Consider the following 27,517-nt stretch of genomic DNA (forward strand, 5'->3'; position numbering starts at 1 on the left):
GGGCAGAATAAACTGTAATTGGCAAAGTGAAAATGCTTGGATCTAGCATTCTGTCTCCAAATGCTGCAACTCAGACACAAAATGCATGCAAAAATAACTGCCACACATGGAGGAGAAGAGCAGAGTGAGCATCATTGGACAGAAAGGGGGTAATACTGCAGAGAGTGCCCCAAAGTGCGGCTTGAAGAATATTCTTCGGACCCTCAACCAGCTGCTACAGGAACAGCAAACACTTGAAGCTTTGCTTCATCCAGTCTCCCGAAGGGAACAAAGGTCACAGGGAAGACTAACACTGGTGGCAAACACTATCAGCAAGAATGCAAGTCTTTCCCCTATCTTCTCCGGCTGAATTTTCAAAACAAGTATTTTATATATATAAATCTATATATGTATGCATACACCCATGTGTGCACGCACATACACTGATAAGATTTAAATGGAGGTCTACACACTGCTAAATTACAAACAGATATCTCAGGTCATATATAAAAAGACTAAATATAACATATAACACAGGCCTAGAGCCAGCTCTCAGTTGAGAGCTGGAGGAAAGATTGGTATCACCCGGAGTCTATGTACACATTTCGTGGTGAGCATGGAAAGCATCAGTGTAAACTCAAGACTCACTTCACAATACTGGCCCACAGAAAAGCATGATGTTTCTCTTGTACAAAATATATTCCCACCTCGCCTTCATACATGACCAAGCTTGGTAGATACCAGAAGGACTGTGGGTTTGTCTTGATAATGGGGGACCATATCAGGCTGCTGCTACCCTTTAATCTTAGGATCTTATTTGTTCTCCCTCCCTCCCTCAGGGTTGTGGGCCTTTTCCCACTGAACACCCAGAGTCCAAGGCATGCCCAGATCACCATTCTTAGGACTTGATTTGAAAGGCTTTTTGGTAAGATCCTCTTGTGTCTCCTTCTATGACCCCAGGATATATAAAAACTTATTTTCTATAAATGTTTGGCACCTAAACAACATTGTAGATGATTGTGGAACAATAAGAAAACCCAGTAACAAGACATGCAAAGTGAGGGCAAGGGGTGCTGAACAGCCCTAGAATCTCAAAATCAGAACTGAGGCTTCCCATGCATTTATGGGGGTGGGGAAAAGATGTGCAGAATTAACCAGCTCCTCAGCAGCAAATACATTCAAAATGAAAGGCATCTTGAGGGCCCCACTACAGCCTAAGCATGAACCTGGTCACTTCTCTGGAGAACTTGGTGTAACGGCAGCTGAAAATCTGTGTCCCGATTGAGTGTGCTGCACCAAGAGTCCTTCTGAAGTAGCCCGGCAAAATAAGTACTTTTCTTCGGAGTAGATGTCCAGCATATCCATAGGAAGTTCATGTGGAAGGATGCTCTCCAGCCCAGTCAAATGATTTGTCCCACTTTTAATATCTCAGTTCTCTCTGAGTCTTTCCCTGCTGGCCACCCTCACAGCTGGGTAGCATCAAGGTCAGTCATCAATAGTGGGCAACCAGAAGGCCTGGAAAAACAGAAAATCAACATTAAACAGCTTAGTCTAGGAGCCGGAGAGATAGCACAGCGGTAAGGCATTTCCCTTAGGCGCAAAAGGATGGTGGTTCATGTCCCGGAGTCCCCAGAGCCTGCCAGGAGCGATTTCTGAGCATAGAGCCAGGAGTAACCACTGAGCGCTGCCGGGTGTGACCCAAAAACAAAACAAAACAAAAACAAAAAGGGCTTAGTTTAGGGCCAGAGTGATAGCACATGGCAAGGTGTTTGCCTTGCATTCAGCCAACCCTGGAAGACCCCCAGTTCGATTCCCGGCATTCCATATGGTCCTGAGCCTGCCAGGAGTGATATCTGAGTGCAGAACCAGGAATAACCCCTGAGAGCTGCTGGGTGTGACTCCCCTCCCCCCAAAAGGCTAGTCTATAAAAGGCTAGCAACAGTACAGCGGGTAAGGCGTTTTGTCTTGTACAAGGCTGACCTGGGTTTGATACCTGCATCCCATATGATCCCCTGAGTACTGTCAGGGGTAACTCCTGAGTATAGAGCCAGGAATAAACCTGAGAGCTACCAGGGAGGGCTCCAAAACAAACTAAACAAAAGGCTTAGTCTCTTTCCTCATTGCTAACTATTATTTACCTTTCACACCACAAAATAAAGATTTTCAGCTTTAAAAGTGGCATTTTTAATGCTGGAGACCACCTTTCAAAACCCAAATTACTGCCTATTTAGAGAGTAAACATGCTCCATCCTGTGAAAGCAACTATTTCTCTCCAACAGATCTGCCTTCAACTACAATGATCCAGTGATAAGGAATGGGTGCTCAGTCCAGTACCAAGGTAATATAATCTCACTGCTAATCAACCAGGTAACCTTGTGGGCTGGGTCTTTCCATTACACATCCCATATGGACCTGAGCTGACCAGAACTGATTCCTGAATGCAGTCAGGATTAACCCCAGAATATGCTGGGTGTAATCAAAAACAAATGAACAAGCAACAACAAAATCAGGTAATCTCAGACAAGTAGCCTTCCTTCCTGAGTTAATAAAAATGAGTGACTTGGGGCCAAAGCAAATTGCACAGCAGGTATTTGTCTTGCACGAGGCCAACCCGGGTTTGATTCTCTGAACCTGCTAGGAGCAACTTCTGAGTGAAGAGCCAGCACTGCTGGGGATGGCCCAAGAACAACAACAACAAAAAAAGTTAAGACTTTCCTCACACTTTGAGGGGGAAGACAGCAGTGCAGAGCAATAGTACAGCAAATTGGGTGTTTGCCTTGCATACTGACCAGAGTTAGATACCCAGCATCCCACATGGTCCATCAAACACCTACTACCAGAAATAATTCCTGAATACAGAGCCAGGACTAACCAGTGAGGCATTGCTGCATCTGACCCAAAAATGAACAAGTAACTGGTAAATCAAGTGATCCCAGCAGTGTTAAGGATATCATCTGGTGCCAGGAATCAAACTGGGATCGTCCAAGTGCAAAGCATGCACACTGCTTACTGAGCTAGCTTTGGCCCAGCATAGAATTTTTTTGCTTGTTTTTTTTTTTGTTTTTTTTGGGCCACACCCAGCAGCACTCGGGCAGGGGTTACTCATAGGTCTGCACTCAAAAGTCACTTTTTTTCTGGCAAGTTCAGGGAACCATATGGGATGCTAGAGATCGAACCCGGGTCAGGTGTGCAAGGCAAACGCCCTGCGTGCTGTGCTATCGCTCAGATCCCTAGGATTAGATGTTTTGCTACATTTCCCTTGATATTACTCCTTGTTAGTTTTTCCAAGGGGGGGGGGGGTAATAAAGACATCACGGTATGTAAATCCTTTGTACGTGAAATGCCCTGGTTCAATCCCTGGCACCAGAAAGTCCCTGTCAGCCGAGAATAATGATCAACATCATCAAACACAGTGCTAGGAGTAAAGCTGTGCATCATCAGGTTTGTCTCTACAAATAAACACTTTATTTGAAACTTTGCTCAGGGGCCCAACACATCTCCCCAAAGAGCAGTCCGACATGGTCCTAAGTAATATGGACAGAAAACTAGGTTTCATTCAGTTAACTTGAGCACTGCTGGGATCACACATGATAGTGTTCAGTGTTCAGGGAATATTTTAGTTCTGTGAAGCCTCATCCCTCCTTTCTTCCTAGGTAACTTGACCTTACCTGCAAGACCCTGCCCATTTCTGGGAGGGGTCTTGGAAAAGGTAGATAAAGCCTTTGACTGAGGGGATTAGGCTTTTTTGCCCTTTTGGTCTTTGGCCAGCATGAAGGTCAAAGGGAAGATGGCCAAAAGGAGTTAAGATGCAGGGCTAACTAAGAATGACTGAATGATTGAAAGGTTATGATAGAGGCCACAAATGTGGTGGATAGGGTATGAATAAAGCTGATGCTTCCTGATGCCTGTCTCTGGATGAGTCTGATTCCGCCGTTCACCTAAACCTGGGACCGGGGATCGTGGAGCCACGTGGCCTGGGATGGCAGAGAAAAATCCCTCCATCCACCCACCTCCATCCAGCACCATTGTTAATTATTTAACACAACAGTTCTGTACTTAAGAGTTAATGCTAGATGTTTTGGAGACCTATGTAGAGTCAGTCACATACAAGTATCTTAACCTGTGCCATGTATCTTTGTAGCCTAGATCCAAATTATTTTAAGAGACAATAAAGGGGAACCTACAGTGGGTAGTAGTAAAGATTTTGAGTATTTTAAGAGTCAAACAAAAAGCAAGGGCCATAGCAACAGTACAGAATGTAAAACATTTGCCTTGCAAGTGGCTGACCCAGGTTCGATCCCCAGCATACTATATGGTTCCACTAACCTGCCAATATTAAGTGCTGAGCCAGGAGTAACCTGAATACTGCCAGATGTGGCCCTCCTGCCCCCCCAAAAAGACCATCCAACATGGGTTCCAATAATATGGGCATAAAACTAGGTGTCAGTTAACTCCTGAGTATTGCTGAGCATGGTTCACCCCAGACAGAACAAAATCTTCACAAACTAGTAGTAGCCAGAGGAAAATACTGGCCTGAGATCTCCCAGGGATCAAGCAATGGGAAGGTCAGTACAATAAATAACTAGTTTAATCAGAGATATAGGTGGTGAAACAAGGGAAGCCACTACCAGATGGGAAATATTTATTTGGTTCTTCGTAACGTACCTTAAAAAAATAAGGTATACTGGGCCGAAGCAGTGGTGCAAGCAGTAAGACATCTGCCTTGCGCGCCCTAGTCTAAGACAGACCTCGGTTCGATCCCCAGGTGTCCCATATGGTCCCCCAAGCCAGGAGGTATTTCTGAATACATAGCAAAGAGTAACCCCTGGGCGTCACTGGGTGTGGCCCAAAAAAACAAACAAAAAAAAAAGTGGATGGGTTCCAGAGAGATAGCACAGTGATGGGGCGTTTGCCTTGCATGTGGCTGTCCTTGGAAGGACCAGGTTTGATTCCTGGCATCCCATATAGTCCCCCAGGTTGCCAGGGGTGAATACTGAGTGCAGAGCCAGGAGTAACCCGAGTGTCACCGTTATGGCCCAAAAACTAAAACCAAGGGGCCGGGCGGTGGCGCTGGAGGTAAGGTGCCTGCCTTACCTGCGCTAGCCTAGGAGACGGACCGCGGTTCGATCCCCCGGCGTCCCATATGGTCCCCCAAGCCAGGAGCGACTTCTGAGCGCATAGCCAGGAGTAACCCCTGAGCGTTACCGGGTGTGGCCCAAAAAAAAAAAACCAAAAAAAAAAAAAAAAAAAGGTACATTATGCTGGGGCTGGAGTGAGAGCACAGCAGTAGGGCATTTGCCTTGTACAAGGCAGACCCAGATTCAACTGGCATCCCATATGGTCGCACGAGCCTGCCAGGAATGGTTTCTGAGCCAGAGCTAGAAGTAACTCTTGAGCACCGCAGGGTATGATCCCAAAACCAAAAACAAGCTTGCTGGGGCTGCAGCGGTACAATGGTTAGGGTGCTTGTCTAGCATGCAGCTGAACAGGGTTAGATTCCAAGCATCCCATATGGTCCCAAGCCTACCAAGAGTTAATTCCTGAGTATAGAGCCAGGAGTAACCCCTTATCATCACCAGGTATGACCCCCAAAAAACAAATAAAATAAAAAACTAGCCTGCTGTTCTTATGGAAACCACCACCCCAAAAGGAAAGGATCTCTAGGTGGAGAACAATGCTCACTGTTCACATACCATGTTGGAACATGCGCTGGCAAAGGTCATGAACTTGGGGTTAAACTGCAAACAGGTAATGGGGCCTGTGTGTTTGCCATCTAACACAGCAACTTTTATGCCACTCTCTCCATTCCAGACATGGATCTTGCCATCCTCTGAACCTGAGGAAACAGTCAAGGAAAACACAACTCAAGGCATGGGACAAAAAACAGGCAGGAAAGACATGGATTGACTTATTGCGAGACCCCAAACCAGTGCTCTGCTCTCAGCGAAAACTGAGGAAGAAATACAAGTGAAGAAAAACCACTATGGGAGTTGATCTTGTTATTTGTTCTTGAGTAAGTCACTTCCTCCTTAGCTTTAGTTATTTAGTTTTGCCATTTAAGAAGAGGACTAGGGAGGGGCCGGCGAGGTGGCACTAGAGGTAAGGTGTCTGCCTTACAAGCGCTAGCCAAGGAAAGGACCACGGTTCGATCCCCGGGTGTCCCATATGGTCCCTCAAGCCAGGGGCAATTTCTGAGCGCGTAGCCAGGAGTAACCCCTGAGCATCTAATGGGTGTGGCCCGAAAAACCAAAAAAAAAAAAAAAGAAGAGGACTAGGGTTGGGCCGGAGTGATAGCATAGCTGGAAGGGCACTTACTTACCCCCGCATATGGCCCACCTCAGTCCAATCCCCAGCATCACATATGGTCCCCTGAGCCCACCACCAGGAGTGATTGCTGAGCGCAGAATGAGGAGTAACCCCTGAGCACTACCAAGTATGGTCCAAAACCAAAAAAACCAACAAAAATATAAAGGGTATGAGGATTACTACAATTACCCTGCCAACAGTTTGCCATTAGATAACTGAATATGGGCCTGGAGAGATAGCACAGCGGCGTTTGCCTCGCAAGCAGCCGATCCAGGACCAAAGGTGGTTGGTTCGAATCCCGGTGTCCCATATGGTCCCCCGTGCCTGCCAGGAGCTATTTCTGAGCAGACAGCCAGGAGTAACCGCTGAGCACCGCCGGGTGTGGCCCAAAAACCAAAAAAAAAAAAAAAGATAACTGAATATACTATTATATTAGTATTCCTAATAAGATAACCCAGGCCAGTGCTGGGTCGGCTGTGTGCAAGGCAAATGCCCTATGACTGTGCTAGCTCTCTGGCCCTGTAAATATACAATGTAACTTTTATTGTTGCTCTGGTCCAAGAAAACCACCAATGTAATGAACATTTCCCAATAAAGCACTATAAAAAATCAGGGGGTTATTCTCCTGGCTATACACTCAGAAATCACTCCTGGCTTGGGGGGACCATATGGGACACCAGGGGATCAAACTGTGGTCCATCCTAGGCTAATGCGGGCAAGGCCTTACCGCTTGTGCCACCACTCCGGCCCCATACTGGCAAGTCCTTATATGCAAAGTTAAGTGCTCTACTAATGAGCTACACTGCTGGCTGGCCCTCGGCATAATGTTCTCTAACAAAAATTGAGAGGGCCCGGCATGCTAGCACAGTGGTAGGGTATTTGCCTTGCACTGGCAGACTCAGGACAGATCTGGATTTGATTCCCAGCATTCCATATAGTCCCCCAAGCCAGGAGCGATTTCTGAGTATAGAGCCAGGTGTAACCCCTGAGCACCGCTGGGTGTGGCCCCCAAACCAAACAAAAACAACAGTAACAAAAAACTGAGAACACCCACCAAAATAATAATAAAGACTCAAGGTTATGGCTCAGAGCTAAACTACCTGCTTAGTGAGTATGAGGTCCCAAAAGCCTCATCACTAGTACCACCCCACATACCAAGAAAATTCGATGGGGCCGGAGCAATTCCGCAAGCGGTAAGGTGTCTGCCTTGTATGCGCGCTAGCCTAGGACAGACCTCGGATCAATCCCTAGGCGTTCCATATAGTCCCCCAAGCCTGGAGTGATTTCTGAGCATATAGCCAGGAGGAACCCAAGTGTCACTGGGTGTGGCCCAAAAACCAACCAAAAAAAACCAAAACAAAACAAAAAGAAAATTCCTGACAGGGTTGCCATTGTGTGATCCCTGGTATCACAGCAATGTGTGGGACAACTACCAAAAAGAAAGGGGGAAATTTTAAAGGAAAAATAAAATGCTTATAAAATTTAAAATTAGGGGGCCGGAGAGATAGCATGGAGGTAAGGCGTTTGCCTTTCATGCAGAAGGTCATGGGTTCGAATCCCGGCGTCCCATATGGTCCCCCGTGCCTGCCAGGAGCAATTTCTGAGCATGGAGCCAGGAATAACCCCTGAGCACTGCTGGGTGTGACCCAAAAACCACAAAAATAAATAAATAAAATAAAATTAGAAGAAAAATAATTTTAAGTAATTCAAATAAATGTACAGTGCCAGTGAAATAAATACCTTCTCATGACAATAATGGAAGCTTACCAATCATAATAAACTGGGAGTCTGGAGTAAAGGAGGCCTCCAGGGTGACAGCTTTACTGTTGGCATAACCCTAACAAGAAAGAAGATATTTGTTAGAGTCATTAACAGAAAATAAGTGCCCAGAAGAACACCATCCCAGCATATATAGCATCTTCTCTTTCACAAAAATATCATCTGCCACAGTGTCACCACAGTTGCTAATTCAGTCACCATTCTTTAAAAATGCATCCCTTTGTTGCAGAGTCCACATTCAAGGGGACATGGAAATGCTTATGGTTAAGAATTTTGTATAGGGGCCGGGCGGTGGCGCTAGAGGTAAGGTGCCTGCCTTGCCTGCGCTAGCCTAGGACGGACCTCGGTTCGATCCCCCGGCGTCCCATATGGTCCCCCAAGCCAGGAGCGACTTCTGAGCGCATAGCCAGGAGTAACCCCTGAGCGTCACTGGGTGTGGCCCAAAAAAAAAAAAAAAAAAAAAGAATTTTGTATGGAGGTGCACTTATGCTGCTTGGGTACATGACACCTGAGCACATGTGGTTCACCTCTCTTGAGGTCCGTACTTCCTTCCTACTTTTTTTTTTGTTTTGTTTTTGTTTTTGGGCCATACCCGGCAGTGCTCAGGGGTTACTCCTGGCTGTCTGCTCAGAAATAGCTCCTGGCAGGCACGGGGGACCATATGGGACACCGGGATTCGAACCAACCACCTTTGGTCCTGGATCGGCTGCTTGCAAGGCAAACGCTGCTGTGCTATCTCTCCGGGCTTTCCTTCCTACTTTCATGCTGGGCTGTTTGCAAGGGTTCTCAAGGGTTCTTTCTATCTCTGGAGAAACCCGCATTCTCTCTTGAGCCCGTTTATCATTACTCCTTCTTATCCTTTCCTTTCCTCTCCTCCTCAGATCCTCCAAATAAAATCTGCTTTTACTTCCTTTTTCTTTCCTATCGAGGGCCAGAGAGGTGGTACAGGGTAAGTTTAGGCAACTTGCTTTGCATATATATTTGACCTATATGAGCCTAGGCACTGCAATATGGTTCTAGGACAAGCACTGAGAGCAGAGCCAGTAATAGCTCCTCAGCAATGCTAGCTGTATGTAGCCCCCAAAGACCCCAAAAGTAAATATATTAAAAAAAAAAAAATAGTAGGGCCCGAGGAGATGGCACAGCAGCGTTTGCCTTGCAAGCAGCCTATCCAGGACCAAAGGTGGTTGGTTCTAATCCCGGTGTCCCATATGGTCCCCCGTGCCTGCCAGGAGCTATTTCTGAGCAGACAGCCAGGAGTAACCCCTGAGCAATGCCGGGTGTGGCCCCCCCCCAAAAAAAAGTTTTATTCCAAACGCCAAACACTAGAAGAAAAATCTACCAGAATTTAAGGGTTACAGATTTGAAAAAAGTTCATGGCCAGGAAGAAAACACAAATGATTTGGTCAAGTTTAACTGCTTGATCGCTACCAACTAGCTACAATTCTCAGCCTAGGTATGGAAACACTAATACTCAAAAGTTGTCAACTCACCCCAAATGTGTGCATCACTACTCCCTTGAAAGCATCGATAAGCCGGATAAAGCTGCCGTTGGTAGAGATGAGGATGAGTTTGCCATCATTGCTGAACTTAAGTCCTGTCCACTCACAGGTCCGATCATACTGCATCTTAAAGGTCGCAAATGGCCCCTGCCAAAAGATGAAGAATTGCAGCCTCAATTCAAAGCAAAGAAGCCATTTTGCCAGGGTCACGCTAAGTATCCTTTTAAATTCTGTATTTTTGACTAGGAAAACCAGAATCCATCTTCTGGATTCTTGTGGTCTTCAGTCTGTACTTTAACAAAGAATTCTATCATAGATTGGCAGGCTCAGGGAACCATATGGAATGCCGGGAGTTGAAACATTGTGCATCCTGGATCAGCTGCGTGCAAAGCAAATGTCTTACCACTGTGCTATAGCTGTGCTACCATCACTCCCACTTGTTATCACTCCAGCCCCTATAGATAAGGCTTTTAACTGCTCATCTCACCCTTCAAATCTTCCAAAATGATCAAGATAACTCAAAGATTTACCTTATCAAAAGAGCGAAGATCATAAAGTTTGACCATTTCAGAATTGACGCCCGCAGCAAAAATTAGCCCTTCTGGATCAAAAGAACAAACTGGCTTGCCCTGTAGATGCATGAGGCCCTAAAAAAAAAGAATTCAGACAAAAAAATTAATGAGCAGCTATATAATTTGCTTCTCCCAATAAAATCTAAGAAAGGGTAAGAATAATTATTTTGTAATTGTAGATAATATACCTACAACAAAAAGGGAAATATAACAAAAAGAGGCTTTTAAAAATCAGATCACTGGGCTACAGTAATAGTCCAATGGATAGGATGCTTGTCCTATCCCCAGCATCCCTCCCATATAATCCCCACGCACAACCAGGAATGATTTCTGAGTGCAGAGACAAAAGTAATCCGTCCATGAACAGTCGGGTATTGCTCCCCCAAATCAGATTACGGTACAAAGTGACTTTACAAAATAAAATTTTATGAGCATTTATTTGAAACAAACACATTCCTTTTGGCCAAAATAATCAAGTAAAATAAAATGGTCTTTTTGTTTGTTTGTTTTGGGCCACACCCACCAGTGCTCAGGGGTTCTCCTGGATGAGCTTAGAAATCACTCCTGGCAGGCTCACGGGACCATATGGGAAGCTGGAGATTGAACCCAGGTCAGTTCAGGTTGGCTGCGTGCAAGGAAAATACCCTACTTGCTGTGCTATTGCTCCGGCCCTGTAAAAATGGTTTTTAAAGCCAACCCCAAAACAGGATGCAATATATAATAGTATTTGTTAAATTATCAACCAGGTATGTATCTCCCTTCCAAGTCTAAAAATAAAGACTGGGATCCCATAATAGAATCGCTGTTTTTTGTCTTCTTTGAGAAAGTGTGAGTTGATGACAGTGATTACCACAGGAAGCAGTCAAAGTATAACTGTGAGATGTCATTACCTGGCAGTTAGGAGATCGGAGATCCCAGAGCCGAATGGTCTTATCAAGAGACCCAGAAATGAAAGTGTCATCCACCGGTGACATGGACAAGGCCACCACTCTGCAATGCATCAAGATAAGTTAGAATGGAAGCAAAGTGTTTATAAAATTTAGAGATTAAATGCCAAGCCATTCCTCCTGCTACTCTTTTAAAATTCTTATTTTAATAAAGAGTCGTAAACAGGGGGCCGGAGAGATAGTATGGAGGTAAGGCGTTTGCCTTTCATGCAGAAGGTCATCAGTTCGAATCCCCGCGTCCTAATGCCTGCCAGGAGCAATTTCTGAGCATGGAGCCAGGAGTATCCCCTGAGCACTGTCGGGTGTGACCCAAAAAAACCACACACACACACACACACACAAACACAAAAAAAATCTTAAACAATTGGAAATAATCACAACCAATGTGAGGAAAAAGTAACCCAATCAAAATGCTTTCAGGGACCAGAGAGCTGCTCAACAGGCTGAAGTGCATGCTTTCTTTGCACACAGGAAAGCTGAGTCAGTTCCTGGCACCACAAGATCCACTAAACACTGCCAGGAATGTTTACCAGCAGTGAGCCAGGAGTAGCACCTGGACACAAGGTGAGGCCTAAAAGCAAAAAATAAAAGAAAGAAAAAGAGTTTCTAGGGCCATAGAGACAATATAGTGGGAAGGGAGGTTGTTGGCACTGCAAGTAGCTGACTGGATTTTATACCTGGCATCCCATGTTTCCCTGAACCCACTAGAAAGTGAGTGATTCCTGGGTGCAGAGCCATGAGCATTGAAGATGTGGGCTCTCCCCTCTAAAAGAAGTTTCCAGAGGACCAGAGAAGAAATAGTACTGAGGGCAGGGTGCTTGCCAACACGCAAACTACCATGTTTCAATTCCTGACACCTTATATGATCTCTAGAGCCTGCCAGGAGTGATCCCTGAATGCATAACAAAGAGTAAGCTCTGAGCATTGTCGTGTGTGGCCCCAACAAAACAAATCCCCACAATCCCCAAAAGAAATTTATCTTGGCCAGAGCGGTGGTGCAAGTGGTAGGGCGTTTGTCTTGCATGCACTGACCTAGGACAGACCACAGTTCGATTCCTCCATGTCCCATAAGATCCCCCAAACTGGGAGTGATTTCTGAGTGCATAGCCAGGAGTACTCCTGAGCATCACTGGCCCCAAAACTAACAACAAAAAAGAAATTTATCTTGGACCAGAGCAATAGTACAAAGGGTAGAGAATTTGCCTTGTATGCAGCAGACCAGGGTTCAATCTCTGGCATCTTCATGTGATCCCCAGAGTCTGCCAGGAATAATCCCAGAGCACCACCAGGTGTTGCCCAAATAAACAGGGGAAAAAAAAAAAAAGAAGAGGGGCCAGAGAGACAGCACAGTAGTAGGGTGTCTTGCATGCAGCCAATCCAGGACTGATGGTGGTTCAAATCCCAGCATCCCACATGGTCTCCCAAGCCTGCCGGGAGCAATTTCTGAGTGTAGAGCCAGGAGTAACCCCTGAGCGCTGCCAGTGTGGCCCAAACCACCCCCCCCCAAATAACTTTATCTTGGACTTGTGCAAAGGTTAATGCTGACAGGTAGAAATTATATAGAGGGGGCCGGTGAGGTGGCACTAGAGGTAAGATGTCTGCCTTGCAAGCGCTAGCCAAGGAAGGACTGTGGTTCGATTCCCCCGGCATCCCATATGGTCCCCCAAGCCAGGGGCAATTTCTGAGCGCTTAGCCAGGAGTAACCCCTGAGCATCAAACGGGTGTGTCCGAAAAACAAAACAAAACAAAAAAACAAACAGAAATTATATAGAGAAGATAGGCCTCAACTCTTTTTGGGCCACACCCGTTTGACGCTCAGGGGTTACTCCTGGCAATGCGCTCAGAAATCGCCCCTGGCTTGGTGGGACCATATGGGACGCCAGGGGATCGAACCGAGGTCCGCGCTTGTAAGGCAGACACCTTACCTCTAGCGCCACCTTCCCGGCCCCAGGCCTCAACTCTTAAGGATGTTTACAAGGAGTCAGAGTACAAGGACACTGGGGTAGGGCATCTGCCTTGCATGTGGCCAACTCGGGTTCAATCCCAGCATCTCATATGGTCCCCTGTGCCTGCCAGGAGTGATTCCTGAGCACAGAGACAGGATTTAACAACTGAGCACCGCCAGGTTTGGCCCCAAATAAGAGAAAAGCCAAAGAATACTGTTTTTTTTGTTTTTTTTTTAGCCAAAGGATACTTTAGAATCTAGTCCAACTTCAAGAGAGGGTCAGAGGTATTTGATGGTTTTAATGGAAGATGCCTTTCTGGAAGGTGCCAGATCAAATGGGAAAGTATGAAGTCCATGTTCATCAAGTCCACAGATCAGCTCAACGGACTGATAACATTAGGGAAATGGGTCAGAGTCAAAGTCCATGGAGATGGAACAGGCAGTTAGATAAGAGTTTTCTGAGGGAGTGAAGTGAGTAGAACTATAATACAGGGTGCTAAATAAAGCAGGATGTTTAATTAGAATATAATAATTCACTTAGAGAGAAGACAGAATCAAAGAAGAATGACTATGGAGAAAAGTGATACACGTTAGATTCAGGTGGAATCACTAAAACTTGACAACCCATTAGATGTGACCACAGGGGAAAGTTAGCTAACAGAAAACAGAGACTTCGAATCTAAGGAAAGGGACGGGACAGAGATGAAGAAAGATGCGTATTGTGAAGAACTTGTCCAAGGAATTGAATGCTAGTATTGGACCTATCTGGTGGGGCAGAGAGAAACATCTTCAGAGATGTATATAAATGACAAATACAGGCTAGACACACTGATTTAGGGACTCAGGAGACTGTACAGTGGGTAAAGGAAAGTTGAGGAATAAGACAGTGGTTACAAAGAATATTTAAAGTCCTTGTCCCCTGGGGCCAAAACAATAGCACGGTGGGTAGGGGATTTGCCCTGCACTGGCCAACCTAGGTTCAAGAATCTGAAATTCTGAGATACTCATCGAGAGGTGCTACGTAGGTTTGTTCGTTTGTTTTTGGTTTTGGTTTTTGGGTCACACTGGCGGCACTCAGGGGTTCCTCCTGGCTCCATGCTCAGAAATCGCTCCTGGCAGGCACAGGTGAGCATATGAGATGCCAAGATTCGAACCACCATCCTTCTGCATGCAAGGCATGCACCCTAACTCTATGCTATCTCTCTAACCCCTCACTGAGTATATTTAATCTGTTTTTTTTTTTTACCCTAATTATGCTTTAACTGAAATTTCGTACCATCCCAACACTGCCTCCACAATGTCAGTTAATCAAGAGTTAACTGGAGGAAGTTAAAAAGGAGGGTGAAGGCTATGTGCCTAGCACAAAGTCCTAGTTGCAACCACTCACACCATAATGTATGACTCCCCAAAAACACAACTAGGTGGCCCCACAACAAAAAAAGTTATACACAGAATAAAGGAATGCTAAATAACAAAGCAGGGAGATACTAGTACTGGTTCGCTAATAAATTATCTCCATTCTTCTATGGATAACCTCGAGTATAACAAAAACAAAAAACTACCTCTATACAATGATTCTTACCTTTTGCTATGTCCAGGAAAATATCGAATATATTTGTTGTCATGTAAGGACAGGTAACGAATAGTATCTGCAAGAAGAAAAATAAGGCATGAAGGCATCCTGGGTTTTTACTGGGATTCCAGTATCCCATATGGTCCCCTGCACCTGCCAGGAGCAATTCCTGAGCGAAAAGCCAGGAGTAACCTGAACGTCGCCGGGTGTGACCCAAAAACAAACAAACAAAAAAAGATCTTACATTTTCATCTAGAAAATACAAGGTCAAAGAATTCATGTTTCCATGAGCAAGGAGTGAACAAACAATGGTGAAGAGCTAGTACACACAGGATTCATTAAATATAAAAGTGGAATTCCTAAAACTGACAGGAGATAAAGTATCTTTTTTGGGGGGTTGTTTGGTTTACTTTTTGTGGGACCACACACAGTGGTACTCAGGAGTTATTACTGGCTCTGCACTCAGGAATCAGTCCCGGCAGGCTTGGGGACCCATAATGGAATGCCAGTGATCAAATCCAGGTTGGCCACAGCAAAGGCAAGTACCCTATTACCATACTACAGCCTGATGTAGACTGTCTTATAATGTCAGAATCTTTGGATTCTTCATAGTTATAATTGTTTGAGGGATCAAGGATTACTCCTCAGGCCAGAGAGGTAGCACAGCATGCCCAGGACGAACCTGGGTTTGATTCCGGGCATCCTATATGGTCCTCTGAGCCTGCCAGGAGTGATTGGGGGAGTAGAGGGAAAATCACACCCAGCGGTGCTCAGGAGTTACTCCTGGCTCTGCACTCAAATTGCTCCTGACATGCTGGTGTGTGTGTGTGTGTGTGTGTGTGTGTGTGTGTGTGTGTGTGTGTGTGTGTGTGTGTGTGTGTGTGTGTGTGTGTGTGTGTGTGTGCGCGCGCGCGCTGTGCTATATCTCGAACTCCACTGTGTGTGTGTGTGTGTGTGTGTGTGTGTGTGCGTGCGTGCGTGCGTAGTGCGCTGTGCTATCTCTCAAACTCCACCAGGAGCAATTTCTAAGTAACCCCTGAGCACCGTCAGCCTTAAAAAAAAAAGGGGGGGTGGGTGGGTGGAGAAATAGCATGGGGGGGTGGGTGGGTGGAGAAATAGCATGGAGGTAAGGCATTTGCCTTTCAAGCAGAAGGTCCGTGGTTCGAATCCTGGCGTCCCATATGGTCCCCTGTGCCTGCCAGGGGCGACTTCTGAGAATAGAGCCAGGAGTAACCCCTTAGCACTGCCGGTGTGACCCAAAAACCAAAAACCAAAAAAAAAAAAAAAGTTACTCCTGGCAGGCACAAAGGACCATATGAGATGCCAGGGATAGATACAGGGTCAGCTGCATACAAGGTAAATGCCCTACTTGCTGTGCTAACGTTCCAGTTCCTGTTCCTTCAGTTATAATGTACCTTGTCCTGCAAATACACCCAGGCCAAAAAACCAAACCTATCAAAAAAGACATCCTATAATTGTTTTAGTGTCCACAGAATAAAAAGCTTTGAAGAAAGAGTTGACTGCAGTAGAATAAAGTCCAAAGAATATAAGGATTAGGCTGGGCTGGGCTCTGGCACAAACATTTGTCTATGGCAGGGGTCTCAAACTCTCGGCCTTCGGGCCGTTTGTGGCCCTCCGTATAACATTTTGTGGCCCGAGGCCAGAACTTCAAATATTGCAGTATTCACGATTATTTGCTTACCAAATAATCGCAATAAAAATCGCATTAGTAAGAAAAAAATCACATTAAACATTCACATACCCCAAGCGGTTCTGTTCGGGGTATGCAAATGTTTAATGCTATTTTTCGCGATTTTTTATTGCGAATATTCGGTAAGCGAAATCCCTTATGCGGCCCCCAGGTAAATTGAGTTTGAGACCCCTGGTCTATGGTATTTCAGTAGCATGCCAATCCAATTTTTGGGGGGGGGGGGGCAGACCTGGCAGTACTCAGAAGTTACTTCTGGCTTTGCTCTCAGGAATCACTCCTGGAGGGTTCGAAGAGCCTTATAGGCATATAGGATGCCGGGGATTAAACCTGGGTCAACAGCATGCAAGGCAAACACCCTCCCCACTGTGCTCACGCTCCTGCACATACCAAATCTAATTTTGATCTCATCTGAAATGTTAGATGGTTTAAATCCAAACTAAACAAAGTGTGGGACAGGAGTGATAGTACATCTGTGAGGGTGCTTGCCTTGCATGTACACTACCCAACACTCCACACAGGCTCCCAAACCTCACAATCAATGATCCCTGAGCACAGAGCCAGAAGTCCTGAGCACTGCCAAGTGAGACACCCTAAAACCTCAAAATCACGTGGTCCCCAGGACTGTAGCAGTTTATTGGACCAGAATCACTGAAAGTGCCTCTAGGGAGGGATTGTAACACTAATAAGGATCACACTCTACCTTCCAAATTAAAAAAAAAAAACAAAAACTGAACAAAATGGAAATAGAAGTGATCTACTACCACTTTATCTTTTGTCTGTTTGTTTTGGGGTCATACTTAGCAATGCTTAGGAGTTACTTCTGGCTCTGCATTCTGGAGGTGCTCAGAAGGCCATGTAGGGTTCAGGCAATTGAACTCAGGTCAGCCATGTGCAAGGTATTCACCCATCTGCTGGACTGACTATTGCTCTAGGCCCTACTACTAGCTTTTGTAATCAGCCAAACTATTCACCAGAACCATATACATTAGGCTAAAATAAGTGAGAAAATTTCAATTATAAAGCTCTTGAGACTTAACCCTTAACTTAAACTATACCAATAAATTCTGACAGTAAAATTTAGACAATTATTAAAGAAAGGAACACTCACATTTATGTTTGGGAGAAATAAGCAAACATGCCTAAAATTATTCTGGCCCTGAAAGAGAACTCAGATGGAAGTGTTATTCGCAGCACCGCTATTCCTTGAGCACCTCCAAAATGACTCTTGAGCACTGAACTGGGAGTAGCCAACAGGGGGCCTAAAATCACCCCCTGAAAACAAACTATTCTATCTGAAAATGATAATTAAACAACAACAACAACAACAACAAAGGTGAAAGGAAGTAACAAAGAGCAGCTAGGAAATAACACAAAAGGCAGGCAGCATAGTTTTAATTGCTGGCAAAGCATGGTCCCCTCATCACTGGAAGCAACTCCTAAGCATCATGATAATAGCCCTGGGAACCACCAGGTATGGTGAAAAAATTTTTAAATGTGGGGCTGAAAGAGCGGTGGCGCAAGCGGAAGGGCATTTGCCTTGCACATGCTAACATAGATCTGACTGCTGTTTGATCCCTCTGCGTCCCATATGGTCCCCCAAGCCAGGAGCGATTTCTGAGCAGAGCCAGGAGTAACCCCTGAGTGTCACCAGGTGTGGCCCAAAAACTAAAAAAAAAAAAAACCCCAAGGTGATTCCCTCTCCAAGGGGCCTGCCAGTGCTCCTCAGGAACGTAGCAACTTGGAAGAAGATGTGCATGCCTCGGGCCTCAGCAGGAGAGATGTCTTCATTTCTCTGCTTGCCTGAGGCTGCCTACATGCACATGCCTATACAAATGTGTCTCATGGCTAGGATTAACATCTCAACATATTAAAGTTCTCTCTTTTTTTTTTTACCATAAAAAAAATTTAAATGGGGGCCGGCGAGGTGGCGCTAGAAGTAAGATGTCTGCCTTGCAAGCGCTAGCCAAGGATCAGGACCACGGTTCGATCCCCCGGTGTCCCATATGGTCCCCCCAAGCCAGGGGCAATTTCTGAGCGCTTAGCCAGGAATAACCCCTGAGCACCAAACGGGTGTGACCCCAAAATAAAAAAAAAAAAATTTAAATGTACTGTTACCCTAAAATAGTCAAAATTGAAATGACGACTGAGAAAGAGGCAACAAGAAATACTGCCAAAACCCAGAAAGAACATTCTTACAACAAAGCATAGAGGTTCACAAAAGTATTTTCCTTCCTTTTTCTGGGGGTGAGCCCATATTCCGAGGTCAGGGACTTATTCCTTGCTCTGCATTCAGACTCATTCCCGGTGGTGCTCAATGGATGTTATGAAATGCCATTAATTGATCCTGGGTCAGTAGCTTACCAGGCAAGTGCAATATCCCCTTTATTATCACTCCAGACCCTACTGAGGTAACTTCTAAAAGGTGGGCATTTAACTTGAAAAAGGAAAAAGGCACCCTTTGTGTTCTACATAAAAGGAAGTGAATTCTACATGGTTTTCTTTGAAAACATCATCATATTTATCACATGACATATACAAAGTTTTCTTGTTCATTGCCAGTACTTACCTGCCCTAAGCAGAAAAATTTCCTCCCCATTACCTGGTTCCCAGCGATGAGCAGAGATTCACCATCCTCTCCGCCCCACTTGGTGGCTGGCGCGCTGTTCCTGGCAAGGCAGTGGCCTGTACAGTTATCTCCTGTACCGGGTGGTATCGCAGACCCTCAAACTGTACAAACTACTACCTCAGCCTGGAATCAGGCAAAAGGAAACGGAGCGTTGAGGAACTCTTCAGGATGCACTCGAGACAGGAAAGGAAACAACCTCACAGCAGGGCATGGCAGCAAAGCTGCAAATGCCACATGTCTTTATTTTGCATGTCTTATTTTGCAACAATCCATCCTCGAAATAGGAGGGATCTCTTAATTTTCCAGTAAAACAGTCCAACACAATATATCAATAGTATAATCATTGCTGTGTTTCCTCAGAATTTTAATATTTTATAATTTTGTCCAAAAGCATCAGCTGCACTTACTTAGAAAACCATTTCGGAAATAGACGTATTAAAAGTAGAAATGATAAGCTTACTAAAAATTACATACAAGGAGAAATCTCATTCATCCAATACTTTTACTCATCTGTTTTGACATAGGCATAATCAAAAGAATTGCTTGTTGATTATTAGAAAAACCTTGTTGCAAAAAAGTGCAATAGGTATATAGAGTCCTAACATGCAAGCTCAATTACTAAGACCATAAAATGAAAAAAATTATCTCAGGAAGAATGCAAGTTAAAAATAGATCATTAGGGGCCAGAGTGACAGCACAGCGACAGGGCGTTTGCTTTGCATGCGGCCGACCCAGGTTCGATCCCCGCATCCTATATGATCCCTGAACCTGCCAGGAGCAATTTCTGAACAATCTTTCAGAGATTTTGTTTTTGGACCATAGCTGGCAGTGCTCTGGCTGTGCTCAGATATCACTGCAGCCAGACATGGAAACTGTATGGGATGCTAAGGACCTCACCCAAGTGGGCCGCATGCAAGGTAAACACCCTACCTACTGTGCTATCTGTCACTCTGGCCCCTCAGAGATTTCTGAACACAGAACCAGAAGTAACTCCTGAGCGCCATTGGTTGCAGCTCCTATACCCCCCACCCCCGGCCAAAAAAAAAGTAAAAGAAGGAATAATATTCAAATTTATTTTCTAGGTTTTGGGCCACACCAGCTTATCAGCGATTACTCCTGGAGGGACTTAAGACCATATAGAGTGCCAGGGATCAAACCTGTGTAAGACACATGCAATGCAAGCCCCTTACCCACTATGCTATTTCTTTGGCCCATAAAAACAGTTTTATGAAACACTTCTTGGGGAGGGGGGCGGTTGGGCCATTCCCGGCAGTGTTCAGGGGTTAGTCCTGGTTCTGGGCTCAGAAATCGCTCTAGGCAGGTCAGAGGAACATATAAATACTTGGAATCGAACCCAGGTCAGCCACGTGGCAAAGCAAAAGCCCTACTTGCTGTGCTATCACTCTGGCCCCTGATTTATGAAACATTCCTTGACTCAATTAAGAACAGTATACTTATGACATAGATCATAATAAAAAGTTCAGCGCGCACACACGCGCACACACACACACACACACACACACACACACAGAGTTCAGCACACACCAAAAACTCTTCTCTATTTCCCTGAATTATAAGAACTTAAATATTTATGAAAACTTTTCTCAAATCTATGTTTTGAATAGGACAGAACCATTGTTTATCACTTGCTGTGTCAAGTATGCTTTCCTTTCAAGTTTTAAGAAGTACAAACCATAAATAAAACTTGTTGCTTCTTATTCCTAATCTCCACTGGATATCTTTTATACTCGGCATTAAGATAACCTTTAAAGTATTAGTTCATATTCAACATTTCTAGTCATCTGATGTAACGAGCGTTGCTAAAAACATAGGAAAATATTTAAATTAACCATGACCAAAGCAGTACTCAAAATATTCAATGAATTATTTAACAAAATAAACCATGACCATAAAATCTTAAGAAGGCCGTTGCTAAGGCCAGGGATATGGCTCAATGATCAGGCGAATGCCCAGCACGCAGGAGACATGGATTCAATCAACGCACTACTGAATTTAATTTTGAGGGGGTGTTGGGCCACATATGGTTGTCCTCAAGGCCTTGTACACAGGGATCACTTCTAGCAGGCTAAGGAGACCATATGGGCGCCCGAGATTGAACCCAGGTTGGCTATATGCAAGGCAAACACCTTACCCACTGTCCCAGTGCTTCAGAACATAATAAAAATGTAAAAGGCATACTTACCATCTATTTTGTTAGAGCTGTAAACAACGGTGTTTGCTGCATGGGTATATCTGATGAGATCCACACCATATTTCTTACTGTACAGGGTTCTCTTTGGTCTGATAAGGAAAAGGACCACCAACAACAGAAAAATATATTAAAATCATCATAACCAAAGTTTGGAATCTTCACATAAAGAATTTAAATGATGTGGTAGAGTGATATTCTTTTTTTTTTTGTGTGTGTGTGTGGTTTTTGGATCACACTCAGCAGTGCTCAGGGGTGATTCCTGGCTCCAGGCTCAGAAATTGTTCCTGGCAGGCATGGGGGACCATATGGGACGCCGGGATTTGAACCGATGACCTCCTGCATGAAAGGCAAACGCCTTACCTCCATGCTATCTCTCCAGCCCCGTGATATTCTTTTTTATTTCTAAATCATGTTTTAGGTACTATGGTTACAATAGTACTTTTTTTTTTTTTTTTTTTTGGTTTTTCGGGCCACACCTGTTTGATGCTCAAGGGTTACTCCTGGCTAAGCGCTCAGAAACTGCCCCTGGCTGGAGGGGGGGCATATGGGACACCCGGGGATCGAACCATGGTCCTTCCTTGGCTAGCGCTTGCAAGGCAGACACCTTACCTCTAGCGCCACCTCGCCGGCCCCACAATAGTACTTTTAGCACTTTTTTAAAGTTTATACGATATCAATCATGTATCATGTTACTGCACCCACGACCATCCAAGTGCTATGACCCGCCACCACTGTCCTGCGGTCAGCTTTAGTTGGACCTTCATTCCTTTCCTATACCCCCAACCTAGAGAGGGAGTTCTTGGTAAACTAGAATAATGAAAAACATCTTTCAAAACGGAAAAAAAAAAAAAAAGAAAGGACAAAAAACCCCAAACAAATCATTCAAGTACAGCAACTAAGAAGTCTTTCACCTCTAAACAATGTCAAATTTAGAAAAGTAAATATGAGAACTAAAAATCACTTTATTCTGTTTTCTTTTTTTGAGGGGCCACACCTGACAATGCTCAGGGGTTATACCTAGTTCTGGTTTTAGGAATCACTCTCAGTTACTCCAGAGATCATATGGGATGCAAGACAAAACCATGTACAAAGTAAGCTTTTTACTTTTGTACTTCTTACTTTGTACTATCTCTCCAGTCCCATGAAATTACTTTATACTACAACTTTTTGATTTTGGCCCACACCCAGCAGTGCTCAGAAAGTTTACTCTTGGATCATTCAGGAATCATTCTTGGATCAAACCGAAGCCAGCAATGTGCAACGCAAAAACCCTTCACCCCATTCACTGTTTTACTGAATTAGTCCTAACTTCTTCCCTTCTTTTTTTTCTTTTATTTTTGGCTCTGCATTTAGGAATCAGTTCAGGCAGGCTCAGAGGTTCATATGGAATGCCAAGAATCAAACCTGGGTCAGGCCTGTGTAACGCAAACACCTTAGCCACTGTACTATTGCTTCAGCCCCTTTCTAATTTTTTTAATGATAGTTTTTCTTCCTGACTTTTAAATGCTACTTATGTTTGACTAAGAATCCTCTCTAGCCTATACGTCCAAGACATATGCTGTAAATCTTCGAAAACAAGACTAGAACCATCTAATAAAATGGCCCTTCTCTCAACTTTAATGTATGCTTTTATATATTTCCAAGCTAGTGGCTTAAGTTCCATAAGTATCTTCCTCTACCTTGGATATCTGAAATTGATTTCCATAAAATCTTGAATCATTGAGCCAGGAGCTATAGCACAGCAGGTGGGGTAGGGCATTTGTCTTGCACACAGCCACCCTATTTGATCCCAGCATCCTACTTGGTCCTCCCAAACCTGCCAGGAGTGATTTCTGAGCTCAGAGCAAGGAATAACCCCTGAATGTCAATGGGTGTGACCCAAAAGCACAAACAAATATCTTTAACCATAGGGGCCGGAGAGATAGCATGGAGGTAAGGCTAAGGCGTTTGCCTTTCATGCAGAAGGTCATTGGTTCAAATCCCGGCATCCCATATGGTCCCCCGAGTCTGCGAGGAGTGATTTCTGTTGGAGCATGGAACCAGGAGTAATCCCTGAGCGCTGCCGGTGTGACCCCCCCCCCAAAAAAAAAAAACTTTAACCATAAACAATTGATGCAAAAGTTCACCCTCTCCATGTAGAATTCTTTTAGAATCTCGATGCTAAACAATCACATATGTTGGGCAGCTATAAGAGGCCAACATGGGTGCAGATTAGGGCATGTCTAGCATACACCTAACTCAGTTTCAGTCTTTGGCACCAAATGCATCATCAGGCGTAGTCCTGAAGGCCCTGAAGCAATGCTAGGCTGACAGAGTTAAGTCTCCAACACCAGAGAACCTGAGCATCAGCAGATCCTCAGGAATTTTCACTGGATCACCAGACCACTAAGTTTAATGGGCTACAAGAGATAACTCAATACGCTGAATCCATGCTTTGCATGCTGAAGACCTGGGTTCCACTCCAGCACCTCCAGAAAATCTGAGGATTGAGCAGAGAGCCTCAGCACCACTGTGTCCCCAAACCAAAATAAAAAAAGAAAGATCATTGGTACTTCCAATCTTTGACAATATCAGTCAAGTGTTTTCCTTGCTATCAAGATGTTTTTTTGTTTGTTTTAGTTTGTTTTTAGGGCGACACCCAGTGAGGGGGCTACTCCTGCCTATGCGCTCAGAAATTGCTCCTGGCTTGGGGGACCATATGGGACTCGGAGGGAATCTAACGAGGTCCGTCCTAGGCTGGCATGTGCAAGGCAAACACCCTACTGCTGTACCACCACTCCGGTCCTAAACTTTTAAATTATGCTTTTTGTTTTTTGTTCCACACCTGGCAACTCTGGGCTCAGAAATCACCCCTGGCAGGCTGGGGGACCATTTGGGATGCCAGGGATTGAACCTGGGTCAGCCACATGCAAGACAAATGCCCTATCTGCTGTGCTACCTGCTCTGGCCTCCCATATATGGTGATCTTTCCACACTTACTGAGAAATTAGCTAATGGTTAGTACAAAGACTATTTTCAGTGGTTCAGAGCAATAGTGCAGCAGAGGGATCAGGTTCAGCCGCGTGCAAGGCAAAAGCCCTACCTGCTGTGCTATGCTATCACTCTGACCCCAAATATAGGGAGTTAATAAAGATCTGGTGCTTTTCAAATAAGCATTACTTTTCCCCCAATGTTTCATCCACACAGGCAATGTATCTTTTATATTACAAACTCTGAATCACAGATTACTAGAGGCTAAAATCTAGAAGTGATTTAGCCAAGTCACAGTAACGGGTTACACTGGCAAAACAGAAGCCAGGTCTCCTTACTACCATGCTGTTCTTCCATAACAAATCAAAATCAAAACTGATAAGATTTAAAGAGAAATAGAGTATGTCCTGGTATTAATACCATAATTTGGACCATTGTGCTCTAATCAAGGGAATATCCTTGGTGACAGAGAATTAAGTTTTGAAATACAGTTGACCCTAGTTTGAATTCCCAGCACATGTGATTCCCCCAAATACAGCCAGCGGGGTCATGAGCAAAAGTCAGCAAGAACCTGAGACTCCCCAGTGGCAAATGGCCAGGGTTTGATCCTACATATGGTTACAAAAGTTATTGCTTTGAAAAAATCTACAAATAAGAATTTAAAAGAAAAAAAAATTTTTTTTTTTTTTTTTTGGTTTTTGGGCCACACCCAGTGATGCTCAGGGGTTACTCCTGGCTATGCGCTCAGAAGTCGCTCCTGGCTTGGGGGACCATATGGGACACCAGGGGATCGAACCACGGTCCGTCCTAGGCTAGCGCTGGCAAGGCAGACACCTTACCTCTAGCGCCACCGCCCGGCCCGAGAAAAATTCTTGACAACTCCAAACTCAGAACTAAAACAAGCTGAATGAAAATGCAAGCTAGCAAATATAACCAGTTCTTAGATCCTACGTGAGTTTTGAAAGATGGTTTTGGAAGTTTTTCTAAGTTTGTCTTGCATGTGGCCAAACCTGGTCAGATGCCTGAGCACCACCAGAAGTCATCCCAGTGTACAGAGCACTGCTGGCTGTGGCCCAAAAACAAACAAAAAAGCCACAAAGGACTGGATACCCAGTGGTCAGCCATGTGCAAAGCCAAGTGCCCTACTGCACTATCATGCCAGTCTCAGCACTTAATTTTAAATCACTGTCATTCACATTTGGGGGTGCTGTTGTAGGGCACTTGTCTTGCACAGGCCACATTCAACCTGTACCTAGCATGCTGAGTTGAGGGCTAGGGGGAAGACATTTTGACATCCCTCTTCCAACAGTCAAAATCATGTCCCCTTTCAACAGACTTGTATACTCTATCACAACATTCATTTGCTTTGAACAGGTAATATTTACACATCTCCATTCTTGGGTTCCAGAGAGGGTCTGATCTGTGTACAAGCACCAAGTATTTCAAGGCCAGTTTCAACTGGGACCCTACAACCTAGGACCAAGCCTTGGGACCACCAACACAGGCAGTTTCAGTTACTTTTTCTTCCAACTTATTCAAGTGGACAGATCTGGACTGCATTTTACTAAACGAATAACAATGACTTAAATTAACTCAGTTTCACCCAGCTAGCAATTATTTCCCTTTCAGACCATCATTAGAGTAGACTCTTCCACTTACTGTGTGCAACCCAGTCAGTTACATAACCCACTTTCACATTCCCACTGGAAAAACTGGGAAGCATTATTAGAGCTCAGAACAAAAAATGCCATCACTTTACAGACAACCAGACATCAACTTCAGGATCTCCAAAAGGATCGCAGAAGACATTATTAGTTTTGCAAAGTGAACAGCTCAAGAAAAACCCAAGGGCTTGAGGGGGAAAAAAATTTAAGTTGCTTGGGAAGCAACTTGGAGACCAAACTCTGCTCTGAAGGAATTCAGGAGGGCCACGAGGCCCCTGGGGCTGCCTTGGGAGGGTGACTACAGGGGGAAAGAAAGTGGGGAGAGGGAAAATGGGTTCAAGAGATTTCAGAGTCAGGTGTGGCGGTCAGCAGGGCCTGACAAACTCCACACCAGAGTCCAAAAACTCGACCACCCCAAGTGGACCATCATCAAGTGGACTTAATTCTGCGAAGAGGTGCGAGAGGGGCATCACACTGTCCTACAGGGTGCCTGCGGGCTAGGACGTTAAAGTGGGGTGGTGATGGTGTCCCTGTCCTATGGAAGAATAGGAGTATTCACTGTCCATCAGGAGGAAGGGGTGGGGTAGGGGTCCTGTCTAGCTTTTGACCAAGAAGTTTCCAATCCAACCGTGGTGAAGGAAAAGTTGACTTGGGAACGTTATAAAGTCATGGAGCCCGGCGAAGGAAGAGGAGGAGGAGGAGGAGGAAGAGAAGGACCCCAGCAGGGGCCAGAACAGGGGTTGTTGTTGGGGGGGGGGGGAGGCCCAACAACCAAGGGATCCTGCATGCATCACCCCCTTTTGCAACTCAAAAGGGGGCGGCCTTGCATTCATTCCAGGGGGGTGGTGGTGATGATGAGTGAGTGAGTGAGGGGGGACAAACACAGCATGACCAGGGACCCCCTGAATTGAATGAGGAAGCGGGTCAAGGCCTGCGGGGTGTGCCTAAGCCCCCCTGGGGCGCCCATGCCAGGCAGGCAGGAAGGCAGGCAGGGGGGAGGTGGGATGGGGAGTGTAAAGGTCAAGGTCAAGACCAGACGAGGGCGCCTCATCTTCCTTGTTCTCCTCCTCCTCCTCCTCCTCCTCCTTCGCCGTAGCAGCACCATCAGGATCTGGGGGCCCCGCAGCGGGGCCTCTTGCTGTCGCCTCTCCATGTCTGCCTCTCCAGGTCGCACTGGCCGCCTCCACTCACTTGCCCTCCTGGCAGTCGTAGAGCACGATGGAGTCGTCGTCGCTGCTCGAGATGACCGTCTCGCCGTTGGGGCTGAAGTCGAAGCAGTTGATCTTGTCCGAGTTCTCGCGGAACACCTTGGCCACGCGGAAGCTCCGCAGCACGCTGTCCGTCAGCTTCATGGCGGCGGCTGGGGAGACGCTGAGGAGAAGCTGAGGCGACGCTGAGGCGACGCTGAGGAGCAGCTGAGGCGTCGCAGCCCAACGCGCCTTCCCGCTTCCTCTGATTCTCCCCCGACGGCGTCCAGGCCCCGGTGGACTGGCTTTCCTCCTCACAACCCGCCCTCAGGGCCAACGGGCGCGCCGACGGCTCATTGTGTCCGCCATCTTGGGGCGACTGAGGAAAAGCCGGAGCGGGCGGCGGGGGCGGAGCCTCGGCGCGCGGGGCACGCCGGGACAGGGGGCGTGGCGGGGCGCGCGCGCGGCGGGACTGCGTCTGCGTGCGTGTGCGCGTGCGTGCGTGGTGACGTCATCGCGTCGCTCTTCCCGCCTTTCCGCCCGC

The 27,517-nt window shown here is 45.6% G+C and overlaps 1 protein-coding gene and 1 non-coding gene across 2 annotated transcripts; one reads left to right on the top strand and one right to left on the bottom strand.

Annotated features, from left to right (window-relative positions):
* WDR82 (WD repeat domain 82) lies at window positions 1-27,151 on the bottom strand. Its single transcript, XM_049776702.1, has 9 exons — window positions 26,978-27,151; window positions 21,144-21,241; window positions 14,613-14,679; window positions 11,029-11,128; window positions 10,097-10,213; window positions 9,558-9,713; window positions 8,053-8,122; window positions 5,673-5,815; window positions 1-1,494 (listed from the first exon to the last, which is right to left on the bottom strand). Exons 1-9 carry the CDS (start codon window positions 27,136-27,138, stop codon window positions 1,465-1,467), a joined length of 942 nt encoding a protein of 313 aa, XP_049632659.1. The 5' UTR covers window positions 27,139-27,151; the 3' UTR covers window positions 1-1,464.
* LOC126014613 (small nucleolar RNA SNORA67) lies at window positions 17,996-18,132 on the top strand. The gene has a single exon (XR_007497627.1). It is a non-coding gene; the product is annotated as a small nucleolar RNA SNORA67 (small nucleolar RNA).
* Window positions 27,152-27,517: the final 366 nt, after the last annotated feature.

Source organism: Suncus etruscus, chromosome 7 (assembly GCF_024139225.1).
Source record: "Suncus etruscus isolate mSunEtr1 chromosome 7, mSunEtr1.pri.cur, whole genome shotgun sequence".
Lineage (NCBI taxonomy): Eukaryota > Metazoa > Chordata > Mammalia > Eulipotyphla > Soricidae > Suncus > Suncus etruscus.

Coding starts and splice junctions, on each gene's coding strand:
- WDR82 (XM_049776702.1), bottom strand. CDS start 27,138: ATGAAGCTGACGGACAGCGTGCTGCGGAGCTTCCGCGTGGCCAAGGTG. Junction 21,242..26,977: donor TACGACTGCCAGGAGGGCAA/GTGAGTGGAGGC, acceptor TTTCCTTATCAG/ACCAAAGAGAACCCTGTACA. Junction 10,214..11,028: donor TCCGATCTCCTAACTGCCAG/GTAATGACATCT, acceptor CTTTTTTTTTAG/GGCCTCATGCATCTACAGGG.